This window comes from Anas acuta, chromosome 13 (assembly GCF_963932015.1).
Source record: "Anas acuta chromosome 13, bAnaAcu1.1, whole genome shotgun sequence".
In the NCBI taxonomy this organism is placed as follows: domain Eukaryota; kingdom Metazoa; phylum Chordata; class Aves; order Anseriformes; family Anatidae; genus Anas; species Anas acuta.
The window spans coordinates 6,754,406-6,776,547 of record NC_088991.1 but is presented as its reverse complement, the minus strand read 5'-3'; the positions used below and the strand labels follow the sequence as shown (position 1 = coordinate 6,776,547).

Genomic DNA, 22,142 nt, shown 5'->3' with positions numbered 1-22,142 from the left:
AGTGGGCAAACGGTGGCCCTACACCCTTGGGAAGGCTGCTGGAGGCCAGCAGTAGCCTGGAGGCCAGTAGCCCTTGGGGGCTTGCTGTGGGTAGTGGTGGCTGCGGGCTGGTGGTGCTGCAGCTGCTGAAGCTGGGGCAGGGACCAGTAGTCATAATTGGTGCTTTCACCCCAAAAAGCAGCTTGGAGTGGGACAGGGCTTGGCCAAATGGTCCTTGGTCAGGGGAGGGCAGAGGGCAGCGGTGGGGAGGTGCTGAGGGATTGCAGTGGGAGGAGCGGGTCTGGTGTTTGGTGTAATCTCCATGTGCTGAAAAAATGGTCTGAAATCAATAAGAGAAAATGCAGTAATGACAAGGGCAAAGCGCTGCTCGTAGGGAAATAAAAAGACAGTGCACCATGATGAAAGGAGGAATAATTGGCTCTGCAGAAGCACGTGTGAGGAGTCCCCAGCACTGGCACGGCAGGACCGGGACAGGAGCCCCAGCTCCCCCGCATCTGTAAGGCTCTGGGGTGACCTGTGCAGCACTGCGAGAGCTCTGCCGCAGAAACTGGAGCTGTGACGCTGAGTAGAGCTGGGGTTAGTGAATGGGAAGCAGGATTCAGCGCGCTTCAGGGTGGTTTGGAGAGCCAGGAAACACTGGGGCTGTTTAATTGAAAGTAACTATTTAAAAAAAAAAGGAATTAATTCTTATTAAACACCCACAGTGACATTTTCTTAAGTGGAAATTAAACAGGGATTAAGGTGAAGCCTCCTAAGACTCTCCCTGTTGTGATCCAGAATATTTTAAGGCAAGAGCACCAGGCCACGTTAAATCTGAAGAAATGAGCTGATCTGGATGCACTCTGGTGCCTTTCCCTCTCTCCATCCTGCTGCTCAGGGGAGCAGAGGCAGCTGGATGTAGTGGGGTGCTAAGCAAAGAGATGCCTTTAAAACGGGGTCCTCCTCCGAGCCCTGGCCTCTCAGCCACCTTCTCAAGAGCTGCCTGAAATGGGAAGGGAAAAGAAATGCCCTGGGATGGAAACCCTAGATAAAATAAGAAAGGACATTTTCCTTCGTGGTCCCCCCAGTGCTCTTGCCTGTACTTGGAGGAGCCCACACTCCCCTCCTGCCTTTTGGGGAGCCAGCAGAAAGTGTCCCTTGCAGGGAGGATGCAGTGAGGGTGCGGATGGAGCTGCTCAACCCCTCGCACCAGCGGTGCCAAGGCACGGAGGCACCCCGGGAAGAAGTGTCCTAAATCAGGAGGTAAGCTGAAATAACAATAACCTGTTCATCGCTCCTTTCTGTTTTGTTTCTGACTGGTTTTACTGCCTTCTGCTTATCCAGGGCATGTCCACACAGCAGAAGCTCTGTTGGTGTCATTGTGTCGGCAGCTGGCTCACGATGCTGTGGATAAGGAGTCCCACCACTGCGTCTACGGCCACGTTTAATGGTCTGAAGGTTCCCCGCTGCTGTTATTTTTCGTGTAGTAACAGCAGCCCAGCAAGGCAGGGAAAAGCTTCCTTGTGCCACGCCGAGGGCTCCATTCACGCTTGCAGTTTCTGCAGCCGGATCCCCATGACATCCTCCACTGCCTCGTCCCCAGGGCAGCTCCTGCCGGCAGCAGCAACGAGGCACAGCGAACGCCTGTCTGTGTGGTTATATCACACACCTCTCTGCCACCGGCAAAATTAGAGGCAGACAAACCTTCTCCAGAAGACTTCTGCTCCCTGCCTGGAGAAGGAGTGCAGGAAAAAATCAGTGCGCCTGGGCCAAGTCACTTTGGGTGGTCTCACCCCTCCGCCACCTCGCAGCCTTTCTGGACCCCACCTCCTGGAGGAAGCTCAGCACCAAGCCCATGGGCTGGATTTTTCTGCCCCCTGGGCAAGGAGCTTTTGGTGCAAGGCTCCTCCACTTCTCACTCACCTTCCAGGTCTGTCCATCTCCTGCTTTCATCCAATGCCTATTTGATTAATTAAATATTCTCTCCTACAGATTGCTGGCTGAGGGTGACACACGTTTAATGAACAGCTGCAGGTCCCTAATCACATTGGCAATTAGGAATGTAATTAGAGCACTTGCAAATGGTTTTCATGCTGATAAAACATGACAGAGTAGAGCATTTTCACTCACTGTCAGCTGTCAGACAATCTGTTACCTATCTAATGGCAATTTAATTACAAATTCCTTCACTACCTTTGGTTCTGATTGCTCTGGTCCATGGCTTGACTGGGCATCTCCTGGGGTCAAACGCAATGCAACCCAACATCATTGGTGGTGTGCCATGGCAAAGCTCTGCTTGAGAAGGGGGATTTCAGGCCAGGATGCCCACGAAACCCTCCCCTCCCACCTGGTTTGGGAGGGCAGGGCATCCAGGAGATGGTGAAGCCTCAGCTGGAAAGGCTTGGGTCCTCCAAAAAGGCTTCGGTCTGCTCCGAGCTGTGCTCAACCCTGCAGCATGTTCAGCTTGAACAGCTGAATATCCTTGTCTAGAAGCCTTTCGTTGCTGAAACCACCCCTAAATCGCATTTGTGCAGTCACTGTGTGCTGCCGAGCCGAAATAGCACTGTAACTCTGTCACCAGCAGCATTTCCCCTCGGTTCTCCAGGTGCTGTGTGTAACTCATTACCAGGTAGAGCTGCATTAAAAAACACATCTTACAGACGAAGGTGCTGCTCAAGAGGAGTTATTCAGCTCCAGGTCACACGCTGAGACAGCTGGGAGCAGAACCGAGGCCTTTTAATGACAGTTGAAGGGTAAAGATGCAACAAGTGACGGACACATTTTGGGTCACATCAGAGCCCAAGTGTCATCTAAAGCACTGAATCCCCCCAAAGTGCTGACACCTCCCTGCAGTGCTGGTGAGTTCCTGGCCCTGGCAGGCCTTGCGGGAATCTCGCAGGTAATTTTTGCATAGCTTTCAAAGTATAATTGCTTAATTTGCTGTAAAATGCTTACTTCGGTTGTTAAAACTGCAGGGAAGTTGCAAAGCAAAGAGCACAAGGCGCTGGCTTCAGGTGCACACATGTGACACAGCCGCACCTGGTGACCCACAGATCTGTGCCACCAGAGAGCCACCGAGAGTCCCCACGGTGACACGGAGAAGCCCCGGCAGAGTCCCTTGCTCCCAGCCCTGTCCCCAGGACTGGCTCTGCCTTTCTGGCTGGGTGTCTGCTTTTAAAGCTCCTGGGCACGCTCGCCTCCTCCAGCTGACCCAATTCCTCCTCGTTGCCATGGAGAACTGGGCTCCTTTCTGGTTTTCAGTCTTGGTGCCGCTCCTGCTGGGACCAGGAGGATGCTGCAGCCAGTCCTGGCCCGGTGTTCCCAGGAGAGGAGCACTGATGGGACCAAGGTGGCTCGGCTGGTGCTTGGGATCTTCTCAAGCAGAGGACACCAGGGGCTGCGTGTCCTGGTGACCCTCCCTGTGCCCACTGCCCCAGGTGCCACTCGTTGTAAGCCCCATTTCAGCACACCTGCAGACACAGGGATGTCTTTTGATGTGGTTAAAGATCAAGAACTGGCAATTTTAGGGGCTGGCACTTCAGATGAATATTTAAGATCTCTGAGTTCTGCTAAGGAGGACTAATTTGGAGCCAGTTCAGCCCCTGTAAATCATTTACCCCACACAGTCTATCAGCTAGCTGCTCCAGTGTGCAATTTTCCGTTCTGTCCTTTTATAAAATGGTATTTTCTGTTTTTCTTTCTTTGATTGTTTTCCCCAACCAGGAGATAATTCACTGGTTAATGTTCATTCATGGATGGAGGGACTGCAGCTTTGTACTCCTGGACAGGATTATCTAATCTCAGCGCAAGCCATTGTTGTTGGTGAACAGCTACAGATGAGGCAGTCTCTTGATGTCACTTAGTATATAAAAATAATAATTTGTCCTGTCTCTTTGCTTTGCAGCTTCCCAGGCAGGGGGATGTTGAGCACTGGCAAGGGAGCTTTTCTGTATCTCCTATTTCATGAACTCCAAAGCAAATAGCAGTAACAAAACAAATCAAAGCAAAAGAAAATAAACCAAACCAAACAAACAAAACACACAAGGCTCCCAAAACAGTATTAACCTTCCCTTCAGCCCACCCTACAACTGCAGACCAATCTTCCCCTCCTGGCTGGCTCGAGGAAGCAATTTCTAGTTTGAATTGCTGTGCGTGTGACACTGAAGCCTTGTGTGTTTAAAAGCAGATTCCTGGAAAGCAGCAGCAAAGCCAATTTCATCTTCTCAGCAAAGTCTTTTTCTTTCTAAGAAGCAACTTGCCACGTCAGTGATGGTTTTAAATTGACTTTCGCAGGTGCCCATCCACGAGAGATATTGTTTCCTAGAAACCAGAGGTTAATGGAGAAGGGCTCCAAATCAAGCAAGGAGGAGGAAAAAGGTCCTTGTTGCTCTGCCGAGCACCATCTGCTTCATGACAATAAAGACAGCCAGAAATTACGCTTGGTTATAGGATAAAGCCTCCTCTGGCTTCTAGGAAATGTGGATGGGGAATGCTGGGCCATGCCCAGCTTTCTGGGGGGGCTGGAGGAAGCATCCTCACACTGGGGCTGGGTGCATTCATCCAGTTTCCCTGATTAACACAGTAAATTCAGGCAACGTGAAGCAATTTCTGGAGGGATGGAGGCTCCCGTTGTTTGCTTTGAGGGGAAGGATGGGGAGGGTGTGATGCACAGCACCCCTGAGACCATCCCTTTCCAAAGCTTCCATTTCCCAGCAGCTCTTCAGGCATCTGGGTTTAGTGCCTCCAGCACTAAAGCCCCTAAATTGTTCCTTTTTCCATGAAGAATTCCTCCCTTCCAACATTTTTCGGTTGTTGTGCCTGATGAAGGAGGCAAACCAGGTCCCGTGGCAATGGTGCTGTTGAGTTGCCCTGAGAGCTGGGTGCAAGCCAAAGGAGAAAAACTTTCTGGTGGTTCTGGGGGTCCACCTGACACACAGATGTGGCTGCATAGAGCACATTTGGGCTGCAGTTTTGGGTGGAAAAATGAGCAGAGCCAGGAGTGTGTAAGAAAAATGCCAGGGCAAAACCCACCTGCTAGCACCAGCGTAACACTAATCGATGATCTTCAACCAAGAAACGACCATGGAGCATCCAAAAGCTGCTTGTGGAATTCACCGAGTGCACTAACCTTCACTGCCTCTCTAAGAAAAAATCCTCAGTCCCAGTTCAACAGATCACAAGCCTCCGAAAATGGCATTTCCACATGCTCAGTCAGTCTCAGCAGCAAACATTAAACGCCATCCTCTGAAAGTGTTAACAGCCCCGAGAAACAGCCCCCTGCGTTGCCGACACTTTTGAAAGCAGCTGTATTAATCTTGCTGTGCTTAAGGTGCCAGCCCTCTGCAGAGCGGAGATAATACTGCTGCATCTCGTGGGGGCTGCGGGGAGAAATGAATATTTGTGAGCTGCTCACCAAAAGCCCGCGTGGAAAGGATGAGCAATGCTTTCTGCACGGCGTGGGGGTGCCGAGGGTGGGAAGGGCTCTGCTGATTGAGATGTGCAGAGCAGCTGATGCCCCTCAGCCAGCTGCCAGTGGTGTTTGCAGTGTGATTTGCCCCTGATTTGTGGGCAGGAGCTGTGTCCCCTCGTGCAGGCTTCAGGAGCAACCACCTCTTGTTCTGTTCATGCCCTTGCTACTCGTTGGGTTGGTGTAGGGCTGCTGTCTCTTCTCCTGCAGGGTCTGGTCAACAGTGGCAGGGTTGCCTCTCATCTTCTGCACTCTTCTTAGGACTTGTGTTAGGGCCAAGTAGGAAAAAAAAAAAAAAAAAGGAGAAAAAGTCACGTTGTTTATGATTTGGTAGGGTTTGGAAGGGGGATTTTGACATTAAAGGAAAACCTGCTCCCATTTTTCACTCATTTATTGTCCTTGTCCTTGCCTTTAATTTTTACGTATTTTTTCATTTTTTTTTTTTTGAGAGGGTGGTGTGGGGATTGCTGAAAGGCTCCAATGAATGTGCTACATGCCAAATCCCTGGTGTGAACCCAAGGGCTCCAAAACTCCAGCTGTTTCAGCGGGATCAAGCTTCCAGGCTTCAGTGGCTGATCTCCAGCTTTCATCCTCTTGCTTCAGACGTTTGATGCGGGCCCTCTGGCCACCAAAGAAGCTGCCCACATCTCCCTGAGCCTGCAGTGATGTCTGCTGGGCGCTCTGGTCACTGCCCCTACCCCAGCTCCTGGCTCCAGCTTTGCTAACCTGTGTTCGCCATCCGTTTGGATTACCAGTGTGAGAAGGAGGGGTTGAGGATGCTTCAAAACGTGATTTCACTTAACTGGCACCTCCCAGGTGGCTGAAAAGTATTTGCTTGAACTTGAAAGACGGAGTAGTCATTAAATATGAAGAAAGGGTTGCATTTTTCAAGAGCTGAGGCTTATCTCCCGTCTTGCTGATGTCGGTAGCCAAGTTCTCAGTGCTGCTAATGAAAGCAGCGTTAGGCTCATTTCCTATTTAGCCTCTGCTTGGAAATCCTGCCTGCAGCAGGCGTGTGGTTAGGGGACCACAGAAAGACATCTGTGATCTGAGCACAGCGGGGATGGCATCTCCAGCAGCATCTTCATCCCTCGCTGGAAGGCCAAAAGTCTGCGAGTCCAGGGCCTGACCAGATGCTTAGAATACACAAAGGATGGGCTGAGACAGGCATTTGGTGTGCTGAGCCACCCTCTTGCTTCAACATCTCCTCGCTTTCAGGCCTGAGTGAATCTCCGCGAATTTTTAGCCTGGTGACCGAAGCTGTGGGTCTGGCTAGGACCGTCGGCTTCCCAGCCCTCAGATCTGCCTCAGAGGGCTGCACAGCTCCCACGTTGAGTCCCGGCACCTTGGCACCTCTCTGAGGAGGCCAGAAAAGCCAGGAGCACTCGAGGAGAGCCCCCCATCACCTCCAGCCCACAGCCATCAGCGTCCATCTCCCAGTGCAGGCCCGAGCCGATGGCAAGGCCTAGCTCCCTGGTGACGATGTTAGGATTCCCTGCAGGATCCGACTCTTGCTGCCCAGGGAGTCACACACAGCAGCTTCCAGGACTGGAAGCTGAGTAGATGCTGACCATCGTTTGGGCATCGTTTGGAGAGCAGCTTCTCCATCTGGGCCCAGGCATCAGGGGTGGCAGCGTGTCCGGGCTATTTTGGATCACAGTCATGCACAGGAGGATCCCTGGTTTTCCCTGTCCTATTCTGTCTGTCCCTGGTGTCAACTGAGGTCTTCTCCTGGTGTTTCAGGCACGTGCTGCCGCCCCCAGCTTCTGCACTGAACAGTCATCACCAGCCAAAGACAAGGGTCATGCAATTAGCAACCTCATTAGCATACTTGCCGTCGTATGGGAGGCCTTTGCAGGGTTTGCTCCAAAAGCAAGGGTCAGAAGCACTGCAGGCTGTGAGTCCTTGGGGCTGTGGGGATCTTTTTGGGGGGCTCTGGACCAGTGGGGTCTTCAGGCGGGTGGTACTGCATGGAAGGAGCAGGAGAGCCAGCAACAGGCCCCACCAGTGGCTTTTTACAGCCGTGTTTGTCAGCTCCACGCAGCAAAAGCAGCAGTCTGAGGTACTGCAAATACCACAGGTTTGTCCTGCAATGAAAGCAGCTACTCAATCCTGAGGCCGGTTTCCATGTGTTGGCATTTAATGTTTAATGGGAAAAAGCCTAGAGCAAAGGAATAAAGTAAGAAATATTTAATTTTACAGTGTTGGTTTGCACCATATGTTTTCCACTTCGTAAATATTTTAGGCACTTCTGCTCAACAAAAGCAGGCTCTGTCTCCCATGGGTTTTTATGTCTTCACGTCCCTGCGGCGGGGCAGCTCTGGGGCTCCCCACTCTCTGCTGACACCTTCCTGGCAGCGAGGGGACATTTCTGCGGCCACGTCCAGCGATGTCTCTGCAAAGTGCTCTGCTCACCTTGGTCTCAGCGCTCTGGAGGGCTGTGCTGGGACTGGGAGGCTCCAGAGGGCTGGCGTGGCCCTCCTGCCACAGAGGCATGGGAAGCAGAAAGGGGAAATGAGGAGCTGGCCATCAGCCTCACGGCACCGGGGCTCCATCCCTGCCCTCCCACAGCTCCTGGGCAGCAGAAACAAAGTCCCCCCAGCATCTGGTTGGCACGCAGGGATGGACACACATGGGACACACAGCCTTGGTGACAGCAAACCTCCCCAGCACCTCCTGCTGAGCTGCCCCGTGGAGCTTGTTGTGCTCTCAGGGGCTTTGCCAAACGGGAAGGCTTCTCATCCCCATCCTGGGCTATAAGCTGAGGCTCTTTCTTCTGCGTGACTGATTTCTCGCTATGCCCCGACTCAGTGACCCCGAGGCCTGCAGCCTGCATTTTCTCAGAGGTTTGGTGATGGCCAGAAGGAGCATTTTGTGGACCGCGGGTGTCACGCGGCACGCAATCTCTGCCACACACAGACACAGTCAATAACGGATATATATTATATTATATTTATATATATATATACACATTAACAAAAGAGTTGCCAAAAAGAAAAACCGAAAAAAAACAAAAAAAAAAAGGGAAGAAAACATAAAAAGGAAAAGCAACCCTCCCCCAGAAATGAGTATGTTACACGTGGAAAAGAAGAGTCAGGCGGGCAGCACGCTAGCCAAGGTCTCACCACGTCCCAGGGCTGCCGAGCAGGGTCACCAGAAGCGGGGCCAGCAGCACCCCCAGCTCCACGGGGACCCTGCTGCCCGCCTCCTGCCCCTCTGCTGGGCCGTGGGAAACGTGCTCATTCATAACAGCGGGCTGCACAGCCCCAGGGGCTCGGTTTGGCTGCAACTGCTGTCGTGTCATCGTGCGCCAGACGGGTTTGGCCAAAGGGACGGCTCGCTCGTGGGCTGGGGGCAAAGGCTGCGGGGCAGCAGGGGAGCATGGCGCGGAGGGGCAGGGAGGGGGCTGCTGCTCCCACCCCCCTGGCAGTGCTGGGGACAGGTTCTGGTCTTCCACCCCCAGGAGAGGACGGTGTGGGTGACCCAGACGTCACTCCCACCCCCCTCCAGGCCTGCGCTCTTGGGGTGAGGGGCTCCCCGTGGGACAAGACACGCGCAAAGGTGTGCGGGGGTCCTGCCACAATTAGTGCAATTTCATCAGGTGCAAACGTCACATTAACGGCTCGTGTGCTTTACTGGATGTGCTGAGTCCACTAGCAAGAAGCCGGTCAAAGCGGTGCCAGTAGAAAGCTTGGCACCTGGATTGCAAAAGCTAAAATCCATCTCCAGTGCTTGGGCGTTTGCTGGAGGGTGACGCAGTGCGAGCAGCCCTGGCTGAGGTCAGCACAAGGGGAAAAGACTTTACTGAGAGCTCCGTGTGGCTTTGGAAAAAGACATCCAACCGAAAATGGCAACTTAGCCTCTTAAAATGAACTGTGTTTGTGTGCTTAGCTGCAGGGAACGGCAGCTCAATCCCTGCTCAATCCCCACCCCGTGCTTTCAAATGCTGGGGCCAAAAGCAAACAAAACTGCTCTGCCTGCTCAGGAGGGATGCTCCGTGTGCCACAAGCCCCTGCCAAGCACCACCAGCCCATGAGCAATGCGAAAGCAGCCCAGACTGGAGGCAAAACTTGACTTAGCAGTGCAAGAGGCTGTCCCTTTTCCTCTTCTCTCCCCACAGCACTGGGCAACCGGTCGCTGAAAATGTCACCCCGGTTAAGCAGAGGGATGCTGTGCTGAGGAATGGGCTCTGTGTACTTGCTCTGCCTGGATGCCCTCAATGACACAAGTCCCCAAGGATGGCTCCTTGGTGGGGACCCCTTCCCACAGCCCCCGTGCCTGCTCCTTGCTGTGGGAAGAGCCTCTAAGTGCTGTCACCCCGTCTGAACCGGCCACCCACCCCTCCAAGGCTGGGCTTTGAGGTAGTTTCCTGTCAGCAAGGTCCAGGGGGGTCTCTCCCCATTGCAATAATAATAATAATAATAATAGTAATAATAATAAAAAGCAAGGAAAAGGCTGGCGGAGCTGGGAGGTCTCAGCCTCCTGGTCCATCTGTGATGCCACCAAGGCTGGACCCCATCCAGAGGAGAAAAAGGGATTTTCAAATACCATGGACCAAAGCTCGAGCATCAGCACATTCCGTGCCACTGTGCTGCCTGATGTCCTTGCTGGCCCCATCTGCGGGGGACTTGGTGCTTGCGGTTACTGGGAGCACTGGTGGCAGCTCAGGAGCTTGCTGGGGCCCCAAATTCAGCTTCTTGCCTCTAAGCAAACAGGACAGCCCCGTGCTCACACCACCATGGTGGAGAACAAGCCGAGAGCTGAGATTTTGGGGTCCTAAATTGAGATTTGGGGTCACAAAGCACAGAGTGCCTCTGCTCAGTGCCAGTGTCTCAGGGACACCCCATGCGAAGCTAACGGAGGAGCTGTGCTGGGGGCAACGTGCACCTCACCCGGCTCCTGAGCGAGTGCTCGGCGGGGGCCTCCCTGCATCCTGGTGAACTGGGACATCCCAAAACGGTGGGGAGGAGGAGTGGGGGTTGCTCCCCCCAGCATGGGACTGCAGCCCCAGCCAAGCACAGGGAGCAGCAGAAACGCACCACGTACCCATTGCCTTGCTTCCCCTGCGGGGGCCTCTCCAAGTGCAAGTTACCCACCCCACACAGGTACCTACCCCACGCGGGTACCTACCCCACGCAGGTACCTACTTTATCAAGGAAGCTGCCAAATGTTGGCCAAACAGAAAGCTCTCACCAGCAAACGATGCCCAGCTCCCACCTGGCTCTGCACGTCTCCAAAAAGCCAACCCCTTCCTGCCCCAACCTGCGCCGTGCGGAGACACGCGAGTCGTCCCCCTGCTCACCGCAGCACCCGAGGAGGTCACCCCAAACCCCACCCCAGCCTTTCCAGCCCCCGAGGGGAGACAGAACCATCCGCGTGATGATCTGCCTGGGGAGAGCCTGGCGCACCCCACAAAGATGCTGCGCGAGCCTTGTGCGTGGCTGCGCTGAGCTTGCCGACAGGAGTTTATTTTCAGACGTGGTCAGGGGTTCTTTCTCTTTCCCCTTAAAAATGAGATGAGCTGTGGGCGGGCAGGCAGGCAGGTCCTCTCTCCTCGGAGCGTTCCGGCTGCACGGCGGCTCTCCAGCTTGGCAGGCTCCTGGCACCCACCACCAACACCCACCAGCATCACCAGTGCCACCACGGGGCATGGGCAGGGCTGAGCATCCTAGTGACAGGCTTTCATCCCTGATACGTACGGGGACTCCTGGGGCCTGCAGTTACACTCCTGCTGCTCTGGGTAATCTATGAAGTCCGGGGCGGGCAGACCCGAGAGGATCATCAAGGATTTGTTCCAGATGGTGAACGTCGGGCACACGGGCAGGATGAAGGAGACTTCGAAGGTGTGGAGGTGGAGGGAGTTGGCCGGGTCGTAGAAGGAGAGCGCGTTGTTGTCGTAATCCAGGAGGACGCCGAGGCGCTTCATCTGTGGGTGGACCTCCACCAGCATCTCCTTGTTGTTGTGCCTCACCACGAAGTTGTTGTTGCAGCGGGAGAAGACCCAGGAGGAGGAGTTCTTCCCAATCCACTCGTTCTTGGGGGCTGACTTGTAAGCCACGCCGATGGCGTACCTGGAAGAGGGGAGAAGCTTTGCTTAGCGACCTCAGCGTGGCATTAAGCAAAACCCCAGTTTCCTGCGAGGAAATGTCTGAAAAGCCCTGTTCCAAGCAAGCCTCGCTGTGGGTGCTCCAGCAGGGCTTGAGCAGAGCACCACAGGGACACCACACTGCCATGGGGCGGTGGGAGGCACGCTGCCTGCCGCACACAGGTCCTGCTCCACCTTTGATGTGAGCATCCTGGCTGTGAGCCTCCCCAAGACACGGGTCCCCGGGCTGGCTCCAAGTCCCTTGATCAGCTCCTACCAGCGCTGTTCTGCACCTGCTGCTGGGGCCCTAATGCCCTCAGAGTGATGCTGGAGAGAGCTGCTCCTTGAAACCCACAGCCACCTGGATTTAAGGTCCAGCGATGACAGCAGCAGCCACCTTTCTAACCACGAACAACCCTGGCCTTTAACCCTAGCACATCCCGTGCCATCTCTGGGGACATCCAAGGGACCTCCAGGAGCAGGAGGGAAGAGAAGGGGGCTGCCTACCAGGTCGAGGATCCCACCACCACCTCCCAGTAGTGGCAGCCGCTGTCGATGAAGACATTGCCTGCCGCGCCATAGCACCCTGTCCCGCTGAACCTCTCGGGCGTGTGGCTCTTCTTCAAGGAGCTCTCGTCCTTCTCCATCTGCAGCCCGTCGTTGGAGATCTTCAACTTCTTGTGAGCCATCTTGGGGTCCAGCTTAAAAGGCTGACCTGTTAGAAGAGGACACATGCATCAGGATTTGTGTCTGTTACCCTCGTTGTGCAGCCAGAATGTGGCAGGAAAAACATCTGCCCCGGGCTCCTTGGACATTTTCCATGAGCCACGGGTGCTATCGGAATAGCCAGAGACACTGCTTATGGTCTGTACTCATGGGTGCCCAGCAGGATGCTGAGGTGCATCCTTGTGCCTTGGCGCAGCTATTGTCACAGCCTGGTCCATAAGCCACCTGCCCCCGTGATGCTCCCATGCCCCTGGTGCCTGCAGCAGTGTCCCCAGCCACAGACAAGTGGCTCCTGCAAGGAAGCCACCACCCAGGGTGCCAGCACCACCTGCGAGGCAGAGGAGAGCAGGGCCAGGAGAAGCATCTGCACCACGGGCTTATTCCCAGACCAGACAGAGGGGAAGGGTGCGAACCTCAGAAACGTGGAGAAATAAGGCAATGCATCCGCCTGGGATGTGCCATCCCGGCCCTGGGGAATGCTGCAGACCTCTCTAGTGCACATTGCACCGCTCAAGTGCTTTATTCCCTCATCACAACAATTCCCTTTTGCCCTCTGTTAATGGTGTAAAACGTTGCGGAGGAGCGAGGGGGATGTTACCCGCTAATGGAAACGGCACTGAAGAAGCCATCAAGCACCGCGAACCAAGTCTGGGCACGGCGTGCAGCCTGCCCGAATCCCTCCACAGATCCATACCCTATTAGCAGTAATGCGAGTTATACGAGCGCAGTGAAGGGAGAGTGGACCCTGAAGTGCTGGTTTAACAATACTGAATCACAGAAGAAGCACTGCAGCGTCGAGCATATCCCCAAATCCCCATCAGCAGACAACACAGCTCGCTCCCAGCGGCACGCAGGCTGCTATTACATTTTACAGGAAACATGCCCGAGGTTTCTCGGCACATCTCCGCTGCCAAACAAGGTCCGGGATGCTTGGAGAAGACAGCCTGGGCTGTGCACGAGGTGGTGGAAGCAAATCAAAGGCGCTGGGTCCAGCCTGTGTTTAGCTGGGTCTGGAAGCAAGGGGAGAGCACAGGGCCAGCTGAGGAGCGCACAGCCCGGGGCTTCCTGCTCCACCAACGCTAAGAAGTCTGATGGATCCTGCAGATCTTGAAGGCTGGACTGAAACACAGCTCCAGCTCCCTTGTAATGTTGGCAGCCCACAGAAGCCAAGCTGACACGGACTCGCCGCCCTGCTCGCTTTGATAAAACCCTTCCGCAGGCGCCGGCTGCACTCCGGAGGTGGAGGAGCTCCTGGTGCTGCTGAAACCTCCAGCACCTTGCTGACTGAAGGGGCTAGGGCACCTCCACATTTTGGTTTGCCACGAGCAGATGCGTGACCACACGTGCTGCCTAGCGCAGGGATGGCAGGCACGACATTCGGCTGCACGGGCGACTTAAATCTGGTGCTTTTCAAATCCTGTCCTCTCGCATTTGCAAATGCAACGTGCGACAGCAGGGACCTGGCCCTGTCACATCAGCATATAAATAGCGTGGTTAGGATTTCTAGAGGGATTCATCTGGTTTAGCACAAATCAAAGCAAACGGGGCAGCCGCAGCAGAACACCTCCAACAACCACAACCAACTCGAACCACGGCTTGGTTACCTGCAGAGGGAAGGCAGACACCGTGGCGCACAGGCAGCCACCCCTCCTGCGTTTGCAGCTATGCTAAACGATGCTCGCGAGGTGGAACACCGCAGCCAGTGCTACCATCAAGGCTGCTTCAAAACCAGGTCTTAGGAAATGCTGTGAGCAGACGGCAGCGTGAGCCAAGGCAGCTTTCCGTAATGGAGCTCCTCTGCGTTGCTCCCTGACTACGCCGACAGCTCGTGTTTATTTTCCTTGGAGCCCCATTTGCAAGATAAATGAGTGGAGAGGCCAGAAAGTAAAGCTGGAGGTTGGGAGTGACCCTCTCCTCTAGCTATCTGAATATTTTGAGATCTGCCTTTTCCCAGCAGTAATGCGAAGAGACAAGCCCAGAGGAAGGGAGGTATAAAAATACCCGGCTCCACCGGGTACATCTCTTCCCCTCATCCTTTTGGTGAAGCCGACCCCTCTCTAAGGTCAGCGTCAACAACTGGGTCCAGCCCTTGTCGCCTGCTGGTGCTGGCACATCCTGGCCCAAGGGCTCCAAGGATAATCTGCAGACAGAGAGCAGCAAGAGGAGGAAATCCTGGCTGGCCTTGGGCAAGAAAAGGGCCAGCAGCACTGTCAGATTTTCTTTTCTCGATGCTTCTTGGAAGGAATAAATGCTGGTGAAGCCCAGCAGGTCCGGCTGACCGTGCATGGTGAAAAAGCCACACAGAGGGACAGCCGGCACGGGCTGTGGGTTGAGTTACGTGAGCTGTGGCTGGCTAAATGCTGCAGGAACAACTGCCCCGCGATGCCCAGAAGCCAGAGACAATGCTGAATTCAGCCACGATGCTGAATTGCCAAGGCAAGGGAAAGCAGTAAGTCCATCCAAAGCTACGAGTCTCCCAACAGACTCAGTACCAAACAGCTTGCTTTGGGATCACACGGATCTCACCCTGCTTGTTAGAAAGCACCAGCACTAACACATTCCTGCTGCTAAGGGCAGGAGACATGAGTGAGGATAAGACCAGTCCACAACGGTCAAGGCAAGGACCGTGAAAAGAACTTTCCGTGCACTTTATTTACTACCGTCACTTTTCCCTCCCTGTATTCTGGCAGTTTCAACCACTTTTGGACACTAAACAAGACCTCCCCAAGCCCAGCCTCAGCAAAGGAAGGTTTCTTTCTGTCACTAGACCAAAATTATTTCCCCCAGCTCTTCTGCTCGGGCAGTTTGGGAACACAGATTTAGTGCCTGCGCTGATGCTGCAGAAATCAATGTGTGTCCTGACACTGACCCTCTGGCGGTGAAGGCATCTCTCCGGGCACCACTTCAGGAGCAGAAAGAAGGCTGCGAAATATGCTAATTGGCCTTTCTCCTCGTCGAGCTGCTGACACTTCCACCAAGGTTACGGCAGCTGGAAAGCGTGTGCTGTCTCCTAATTGCCCGCTTGAAAAGAAGCGAAACGTGTCGCCCCATGAAGACAAATGCGGGCGAGAGGAATGGGCAGCAAACACCCCCGAGGAGTCTCGTACACCAGGGCTGGCCACGGAGAGAAGACCGTATAAATGCACATGAGTCAGGCAGAAATTCAGACCTTTCCCTCCATGCTTTTCATGGGCAGTACAGCTCCACTCCCATGCTTGTTGGTACTGTGGCAGTCACTAATCACACTCTTTTTTCCACAGGAAGCTGTGGAAAAACACATACAAAACCCCAGGGCTGATTTGTGCAGGATGCTCAGCGTTATGTGGCATCCTGGGTACCTGAAATTTGGCACGCAGGAAGGGGAGACCCCCTCCTTGGTGCGCCCTGCCCCACGGACATCAGGCAGGGCAAAACGGCCATGAGATGGGGCAGCTCCCTGCCCAGATCCCTGCAGTCCCCTTTCCTTGCATCTCTCCATCCCAGACAGGCTCTGCCCCTCTCTGGTCCCCTCCGCCCAGGTGCATGGAGGGCACCAGGCACAGCCCCCTTGAGGTCAAGCTCCTGGGCACCGCTCATAAATTTGCCCCAGCGTGGCCAACGAGCCCTCTTCGCATGCACAGCTCATCCCTGCTGCCAAAACCACGAGTCGCTGCTCCGAAAACATCCAGAGTTCACGCTTCTGAGTGCACGAAAACAGACAGCAAGAGAGGGAGCTGAAAGACGAGGTGAGCGATGGGGCTGGCCACCAGCAGCCCCAGGAGAGTGGAGAGGATGGAGCCTCCATCACCTGGGATCGCTCCCGCGGCCGCTCGCTCCCGAGGCAGGAGCTCCTCAAAGCCACGATAATACAGAATAATTTGTGTAGCGCTCCAGGAGATGCCTGCTCTAGATTTTATAAATGCAGGAAGCTGCTGCACATCCAAGCGACAAGGGGAGTTCAAAACCCGATTGGGCACTTATTTAATCTGCTAAATCGAGTTCAGCTGCGGAGCGGAGCACTCAGCGGTGAGCCCGTGTCTCCGATGACTGACACGCGCTGAAAAAAACACAGGAGCAAGCCCTGTCCCCGGGGAGCTGCTGAAGCAAAGCGCCTTCGCTCCCCTCTGCACTGCTGTGTCACATAATCGCTCTCGGCTTGTCAAGTCCCCGATTTCTTATTTCCAGAGCGAGCACCTTTCAAAGCACGGGCAGGCTCTTAAAAACAGCAACCGCAGGAGGGATGCAATTTTAATAAACAAGGCAGAAGTGGATTGGAGCCTGCATCCCGGCAACTCCCCTCCATCCCCACCGGTGCACCGACTGCACTCAATTTCATTTTGTTTAAAGGCGCACGGGTTTCGCAAAGAAAACGAGGAGGCGGAGGCAATAAATCACTCCGAAAGCCTGCTCGAGGCAGATGTGATAGCAGCACCGGGTGCTGCTTCACAGCCCTGTGCTCTGGAGCATCTCCTCTGCCTCCCACCCAAGGCGAGGAGCCCCCGGGGCACGTACTGTTGGTTTTGAGGCGGGCGGGTTCGCTGTTCCTGCTGCCTGCCTGGTTGATGGCCTTGACGAGGAAGATGTAGCGGGTGCCACTCTGCAGCCCGTGGACGGTGTAGTGGTTCTGCTTGATGTTGGGGACGATCATCCAGCTGTCCATGGAGTTGTAGAGACCTGCGGCGGGGGAGAGGGGAGAAGGGTTATTGGCGGGGAAGGGACTCGGAGCCAAAGGGCTCTGGAAATGGAAAGGAGTTGGGAGCCCGGAGATCTGGAGGCTCTGCTGCAGGTTGTGCTGTATCGAGGGTGGGATGGCACGGGGCAAGGAGAAAAGCACCTGGTGGTGCTGCTACTGCCACCAGCACGGCTGGGGCGAGGGCAACCTGCAGGGGGAAGAGGATGCTGAGGGCTTTGGGGGCAAAACCTGCGCTAAAATATCTGTGCTGGGGCAGATATTGCAACGTGGGAGCATCACTTTCAGCAAACCAGAGTTAAAACGAGGCAGCTCAGGCGGAGTAGCTGGGGGCTTCTTGGATCCAGCAGGTCTGGGGGCGAAGTGTGAGACAATTCATGAGGAGTGGGCTGGGAATGAAGGCTGACAGAGGAGGGTTTTCAGCCGCCCATCGCTGGGGAGTGCATGCACAGCGGTGTGCCAGGAGCCCGGGAGATGCTCCACACACCCTCTTTATAGGCTCACATGGGGACAGCGGGACCGTGCCCGCACGGGGATGCTGCTCGGGGGATTATTTACCCCCCATGGCTTGCTCACTGGGAGGACAAGGGCAGATTGCAGTCATTGTCAGCTCGGATTTGGTCTGAACCAAATGTTTAAGCTGCCTAGGGGAGCAGAGCAATGCTATATGAAGTAGAAACTAAACCAGCTATGATACTGGCAGCATCCTGCACGCTGAGCTGCTTTCCTGCATGGCCAAGGAGTTACCTCCCTGCAGACAAGGGCCACCTCTGGGTCCTTCACTGGAACGGCCAGGGCGGCTGAGAGATGACAATCTGGGAGTGATTTGGCCTCCGAGGCAGGTTTCCTTCTCAAAACTATCAAGGAGGGGTTGTCCCTGCAGACTGAGGGCTTCTCTCCTTGCCAAAGCTTTAAAAAAAATATCCTTTTTATTGCAGCTTTCGTCATCCGAAAAATGCCTGACTCCTGCCGAGCCCTTGGCTTTAAAGGCAGCGTAAAGGGGGGGGTTTCCACAGGCCAACTGTGTGCTCTGCGAAAAGGTATTTCCTTCCCTGGGAAGCCTCCTGGTGCTCCTGCTAGGTGAGCCCAGCACACTATTTTTGGCGTTTCTCCGGGCAGGAGTTCAGCCAGGACTCAGGCGCTTTCATCACCCGGCCCCGACCACGTTATTGCAAGTGACAATATATTATTCATCTGCTCCTCGGAGGTGTTAACTGATGTTTTCTTTCCTCCTTCCACCAAGAGCTAGCGGAGGAGCCTAGGAAGCTGCTCCTGACGTCTGCCCCCTTGGGCTTTCCCCCGGAGCCGCCCCTGCTGCCCAGCTCCTCGCCCCCAGGGAAAGGCAGGGGGACGGGGCAGGGGGACACCCCATTCCCTACAGCACTGAGGACAGGAAAACTGGAAGACAGATTTTCCTTCTTCCATTAAAGTGCTCGTGCAACCTCCCTCGAATTTTAGGGAAAAGGCAGTGTTACAAGAAATTGCAATGCGTGCACATTTCTGGTGTCAGGACTGCCATGGAGGGCTCCTGGGCACCCAGAGGAATAAATCCCTGCTCCTGACACTGGCAAATCGTCCTTGGCTTTCTGACTGAGCTGCTCTTCCCCAATTAATTGTACCTCCATAGAAACCCAAACAACTCCCTTTTCTATGTTCTCTCTTTTTTTTTTTTAATAAGCCTTCCTGACAATGAGCAATGAGGAAGACTAAAAGGAGACTGCAGATGTGACACACCCGTCCTGGGGGGCTTGTCGTGGGTCACAGCTTCAAGCCCTGGCTCCTCTCACCTGCAATTCACCACCGCTCCCTAACGACAATCAGTGGCGCTGAGAAGCTGGGAGTCTAAGCCTGCTTTGATCATTTCAGGTGTCGGAGGGGAATAAACTACCTAGATATCCCCCCCCCGGTGATTTCGGGTGTGCTCTGCCTTCCAGCCGTCAGCTTCTGCCTGGCTGATATTTGGGCAAAACTCCAGCACAGCTGCCAGCTGTGCGCTCCCAGCTGTGTGCTCCAAAATGTGCGCTCCCAGATGCGTGTCAGCTTTCGGCTGCACCCAGCGGCGCCCACCCGAGCCAGGGGGTTTTGCTCAGCGAGCGGCGACTTACTGATGAAGTTGGCCTGGCCGGTGAAGATGGTGTACTGCAGCTCGTAGGAGCTGACGCTGAACTCGTCCTCCGAGATCCAGTGCACCGTGATGGTGTCGTGGGAGGCCGTGCAGAGCTCCTCGCGGACAGACGGCGGGTTGGGGGCTGCGGGAGACCACAGGTGGTGCGTTTCAGTAAGTTGGTGTCTTCTCGGGTTAAAATGCGTATGACTTTTTTGGTTTTTTTTTTTTTTTTTTTTGCTCCCACAGACAGGCGGGCTCACGCAGGGAGCAGCAGCCTCTCGATGCGCACAACCGTCTCGTTTTACACGTCACTGACTAATGATGTCCTCGCTTCTCCGCAGCTCGCAGCCCTCCCCCTGCCTTGCCAGCCCCTGGCACAATACCGCAATCAGCTAATTCACCCGGGGTGTCCCCAGTCCCCCCCCAGCCTTACGCGCAAAAACCTTGCTGCACGGCTGCCGGGGAGCGGAGGCACCCTGCAAACAGGAGGATGGGGACAGGTCGCTGCCCTGGGGACAGCGTGGTGGCCTTTATTCTGCTGGGGCCAACCACTTACCGGTGACAAATGTGCCCTAAAACATCCCCCCAGCCCTCGGTGGGGTGCAGGAAGCAGGGTTGGGGGGAGAAGCGGGGCGCAGGCGGTGGGAGCGCAGCCGTGCACTCACCGGTGAGATAATCCAGCCCCTCCAACAGCTTCTTCTCTCTGGAAAAATCCAAGGCGAAGTTTTCAAAGGCGTCATTAAAATTGATATCTGGTATCAGAACTTGAGAGGATGCAGTTGCCATGGCGACCCTGAAAGAAAAGAAGAGCCCATCCATCCGCATCAGGGTGCGCTCCGCTCCCGGCTCCCGGCTCCTGGCAGGGGCGAGGTGGGCGACGGGCAGGGCGCGGGCAGCCCGCGGTGCCACCGCCTGGCACTGGGGAACCCCGGGGGTGGCAGGGACGAGGCAATGAGGTCGGGGGGCTCCGTCCCTGGGGGTCCCGGCGCCCTGGGCTGGTTCCCACCCCGTTGGTTTTTCCACCACTCCTCCCCACCAGGGAGCAACGTTGGCTCCCTGCTCAGCATCACCAGGACCTGCCGTGCGCCTCCTGCCCTGAATTTATACGAGGGCAGCACGCAGCGGGGTGTGAGGGGGCACCCCGGGCTCTGCGCTCAGGGGACAGCTCGCCAGCGGGGCAGGGGGCAGCCCGGGTGCCACCTGGCGAGCCCACCTCTCGGCCACGTTCCTGGCCGTCTGCAGGAACCGCGCGTGGTCGTTCTCCTTCAGGATGTGCTCCGCCTGGTTGATGAGGACCGTCGAGCGCTCGAGGCACTGCCGGCAGTTGGCGACCTGCTGGGCCAGCTTCCTCAGCTTCATCACCTGCAGAGGGAGCAGGGGGAGGTGAAGGTGCTTAGAGAGGGGGGCTGCGAGCTGCCCGGTGGCCGGGGCCACCTCCAGCAGGGTCCCGCTGCTTTTTGGGGGTGAGGGGCTGCAGTAAGAGGGGAAAGGACAGGAAGGGTGTCCGTGGCACGGGGGAACAGGAGCTGGAAAACTGAGCCAGGCACCAGCTTGTACCCCAAAACAGGGCACAGTGAGCTCGGCTCCATCCCCACAAGCATCCTGCAAGTCCCCTTCTGCCCCCTTCCCGTGGGGCTCCTTGGAGGGTACTTACTGGTGACTTAAGACACCACTGAACAAGCCACAAAGCGATAACAACGGGCTTGGTGGCACCCCTTTCTTCCTTGCAAAGTGCTCAGGGGAGCAAAGAAACCAGAAGAAACATCATTTCTTAGGAGAAATGTGCGGGAAAAGCTCAGGTGAAAGGCCCTTAGGAACTCCTAAATCCTCCACTCAGCAAGGACCAAGCTGAAGGAACAATCCCAGGCACCAAACCCAGGTCATCGCTGGCACTGCTCGTGGATTGCCAAGGCCACATTTCTGGAGGGTCTGATGAACCAGTGCACACAGCTCCAACAGTAAAATAATCACAAGATTTAACCCCCTTCTTCCAGGGGAAAGGAGGTGGATCAGCACGCTGGGAACTGCACCAACAGCAGAGCTGGAGGTAATTCTCTGTCTGGAAAAGCATCTCGAGAGGGTCAACGAGGCACTTGCAAATGAAATACCAATTCCTACTGCCCTATTCCTCCGTGCATCTGCAGCAAGGACACCCAGGGGAAGAGAAAACGAGGTTCAGAAGCTGGGCATATCTGAAACAGCGGACTCTGAAATAATGAATCCCACTCCAGACCTCTTCCCTGCACTTCCAAGCCACCTGAGACTTTCCCGAAAGGCACCGTGCATTAAAGTAAAACCAACAGTCCTCCAGAATGGCACCAACCGGAGAGACACCGTTTCCCCTTGCTTATTTAGCAGACACTAGCAGCCGAGCACGGTGCTGGACTTGTCCTGCCAGAGTGCAGCAGCAGAGCTCCATCCCCAGCCCCATCCCCAAGCTCCATCCCCATCCCCATCCCCAAGCTCCATCCCCATCCCCAAGCTCCACGTGGCCCCCCCCAGCAATCCCTTCCGCCTCCTGGGGAGCAGCTGCTCACCCACACGGGTCTCATCCTGAGTTCAGTTCCTGCTTTCCTTTCTCTTTTCCTTTATTTTTTAAAATTTTTATTTTTTTTTAGAGATCGGGGCGCTTCGCAGCCCTCACCACGCTGCCACGACAGAGGCTCCCAAAGCTGCCGGCTCCTTGCCCCTTGCCCCCACACCCCCGGCACGCTGTCAGCCCGTGCCCACCATGCCTGTGACTCCAAACAATCCGTCAAGAAGCCGAGCGTGAGCCCTGGCTGCTGACAGGAGCTGCTGGAGCTGCTGTCCCCGGTGCCAGCGCTGTCATCGCGCTCACAATTAAGCAGCCTGCTAATCCCCCGGCTGACACCGCGGCCCCGCTCCCCTCGCGGGGTGTCCTTCTGCCACCTCCCAGCCCCAGCGCTGCCCCAGGACCTCGGAATAGACAGGAGTAGGGTGAAAAGCCAGCAGATGAGCTCTGAGCCGCTCCAGCTGAGGAAAAGCTCCAACTTTGCACCCAAGGGCTCCCGTTGCAGCCTGAGGTATGGCCGATGGAGCTCCTCGGGGACAGCGTGGCACATACCCAGCTGCCAGAGAAGGGACTTTG

The 22,142-nt window shown here is 55.4% G+C and overlaps 1 protein-coding gene and 1 long non-coding RNA gene across 4 annotated transcripts in view; both read right to left on the bottom strand.

Annotated features, from left to right (window-relative positions):
- Positions 1 to 286: 286 nt before the first annotated feature.
- Positions 287 to 6,728, bottom strand: LOC137863863 (uncharacterized). Of its 2 annotated transcripts, none has more exons than XR_011101193.1 (2): positions 1,684 to 6,728; positions 287 to 982 (listed from the first exon to the last, which is right to left on the bottom strand). It is a non-coding gene; the product is annotated as an uncharacterized lncRNA (long non-coding RNA). The 2 variants fall into 2 exon arrangements; XR_011101194.1 differs by having other exon boundaries at positions 287 to 660.
- A 3,802-nt stretch (positions 6,729 to 10,530) lies between these two features.
- The window catches only part of MID2 (midline 2), a 57,621-nt gene continuing 46,009 nt past the window's right edge, over positions 10,531 to 22,142 (bottom strand). For both annotated transcript variants that reach the window (XM_068697405.1, XM_068697406.1), the window contains exons 5-10: positions 20,247 to 20,395; positions 19,699 to 19,826; positions 19,032 to 19,175; positions 16,749 to 16,910; positions 12,039 to 12,246; positions 10,531 to 11,517 (exon numbers count right to left, since the gene is read on the bottom strand). In XM_068697405.1, coding sequence (XP_068553506.1) covers positions 11,115 to 11,517; positions 12,039 to 12,246; positions 16,749 to 16,910; positions 19,032 to 19,175; positions 19,699 to 19,826; positions 20,247 to 20,395 — 1,194 coding nt within the window. In that variant the 3' untranslated portion in view covers positions 10,531 to 11,114. The remainder of the gene's footprint in view (positions 11,518 to 12,038; positions 12,247 to 16,748; positions 16,911 to 19,031; positions 19,176 to 19,698; positions 19,827 to 20,246; positions 20,396 to 22,142) is intronic.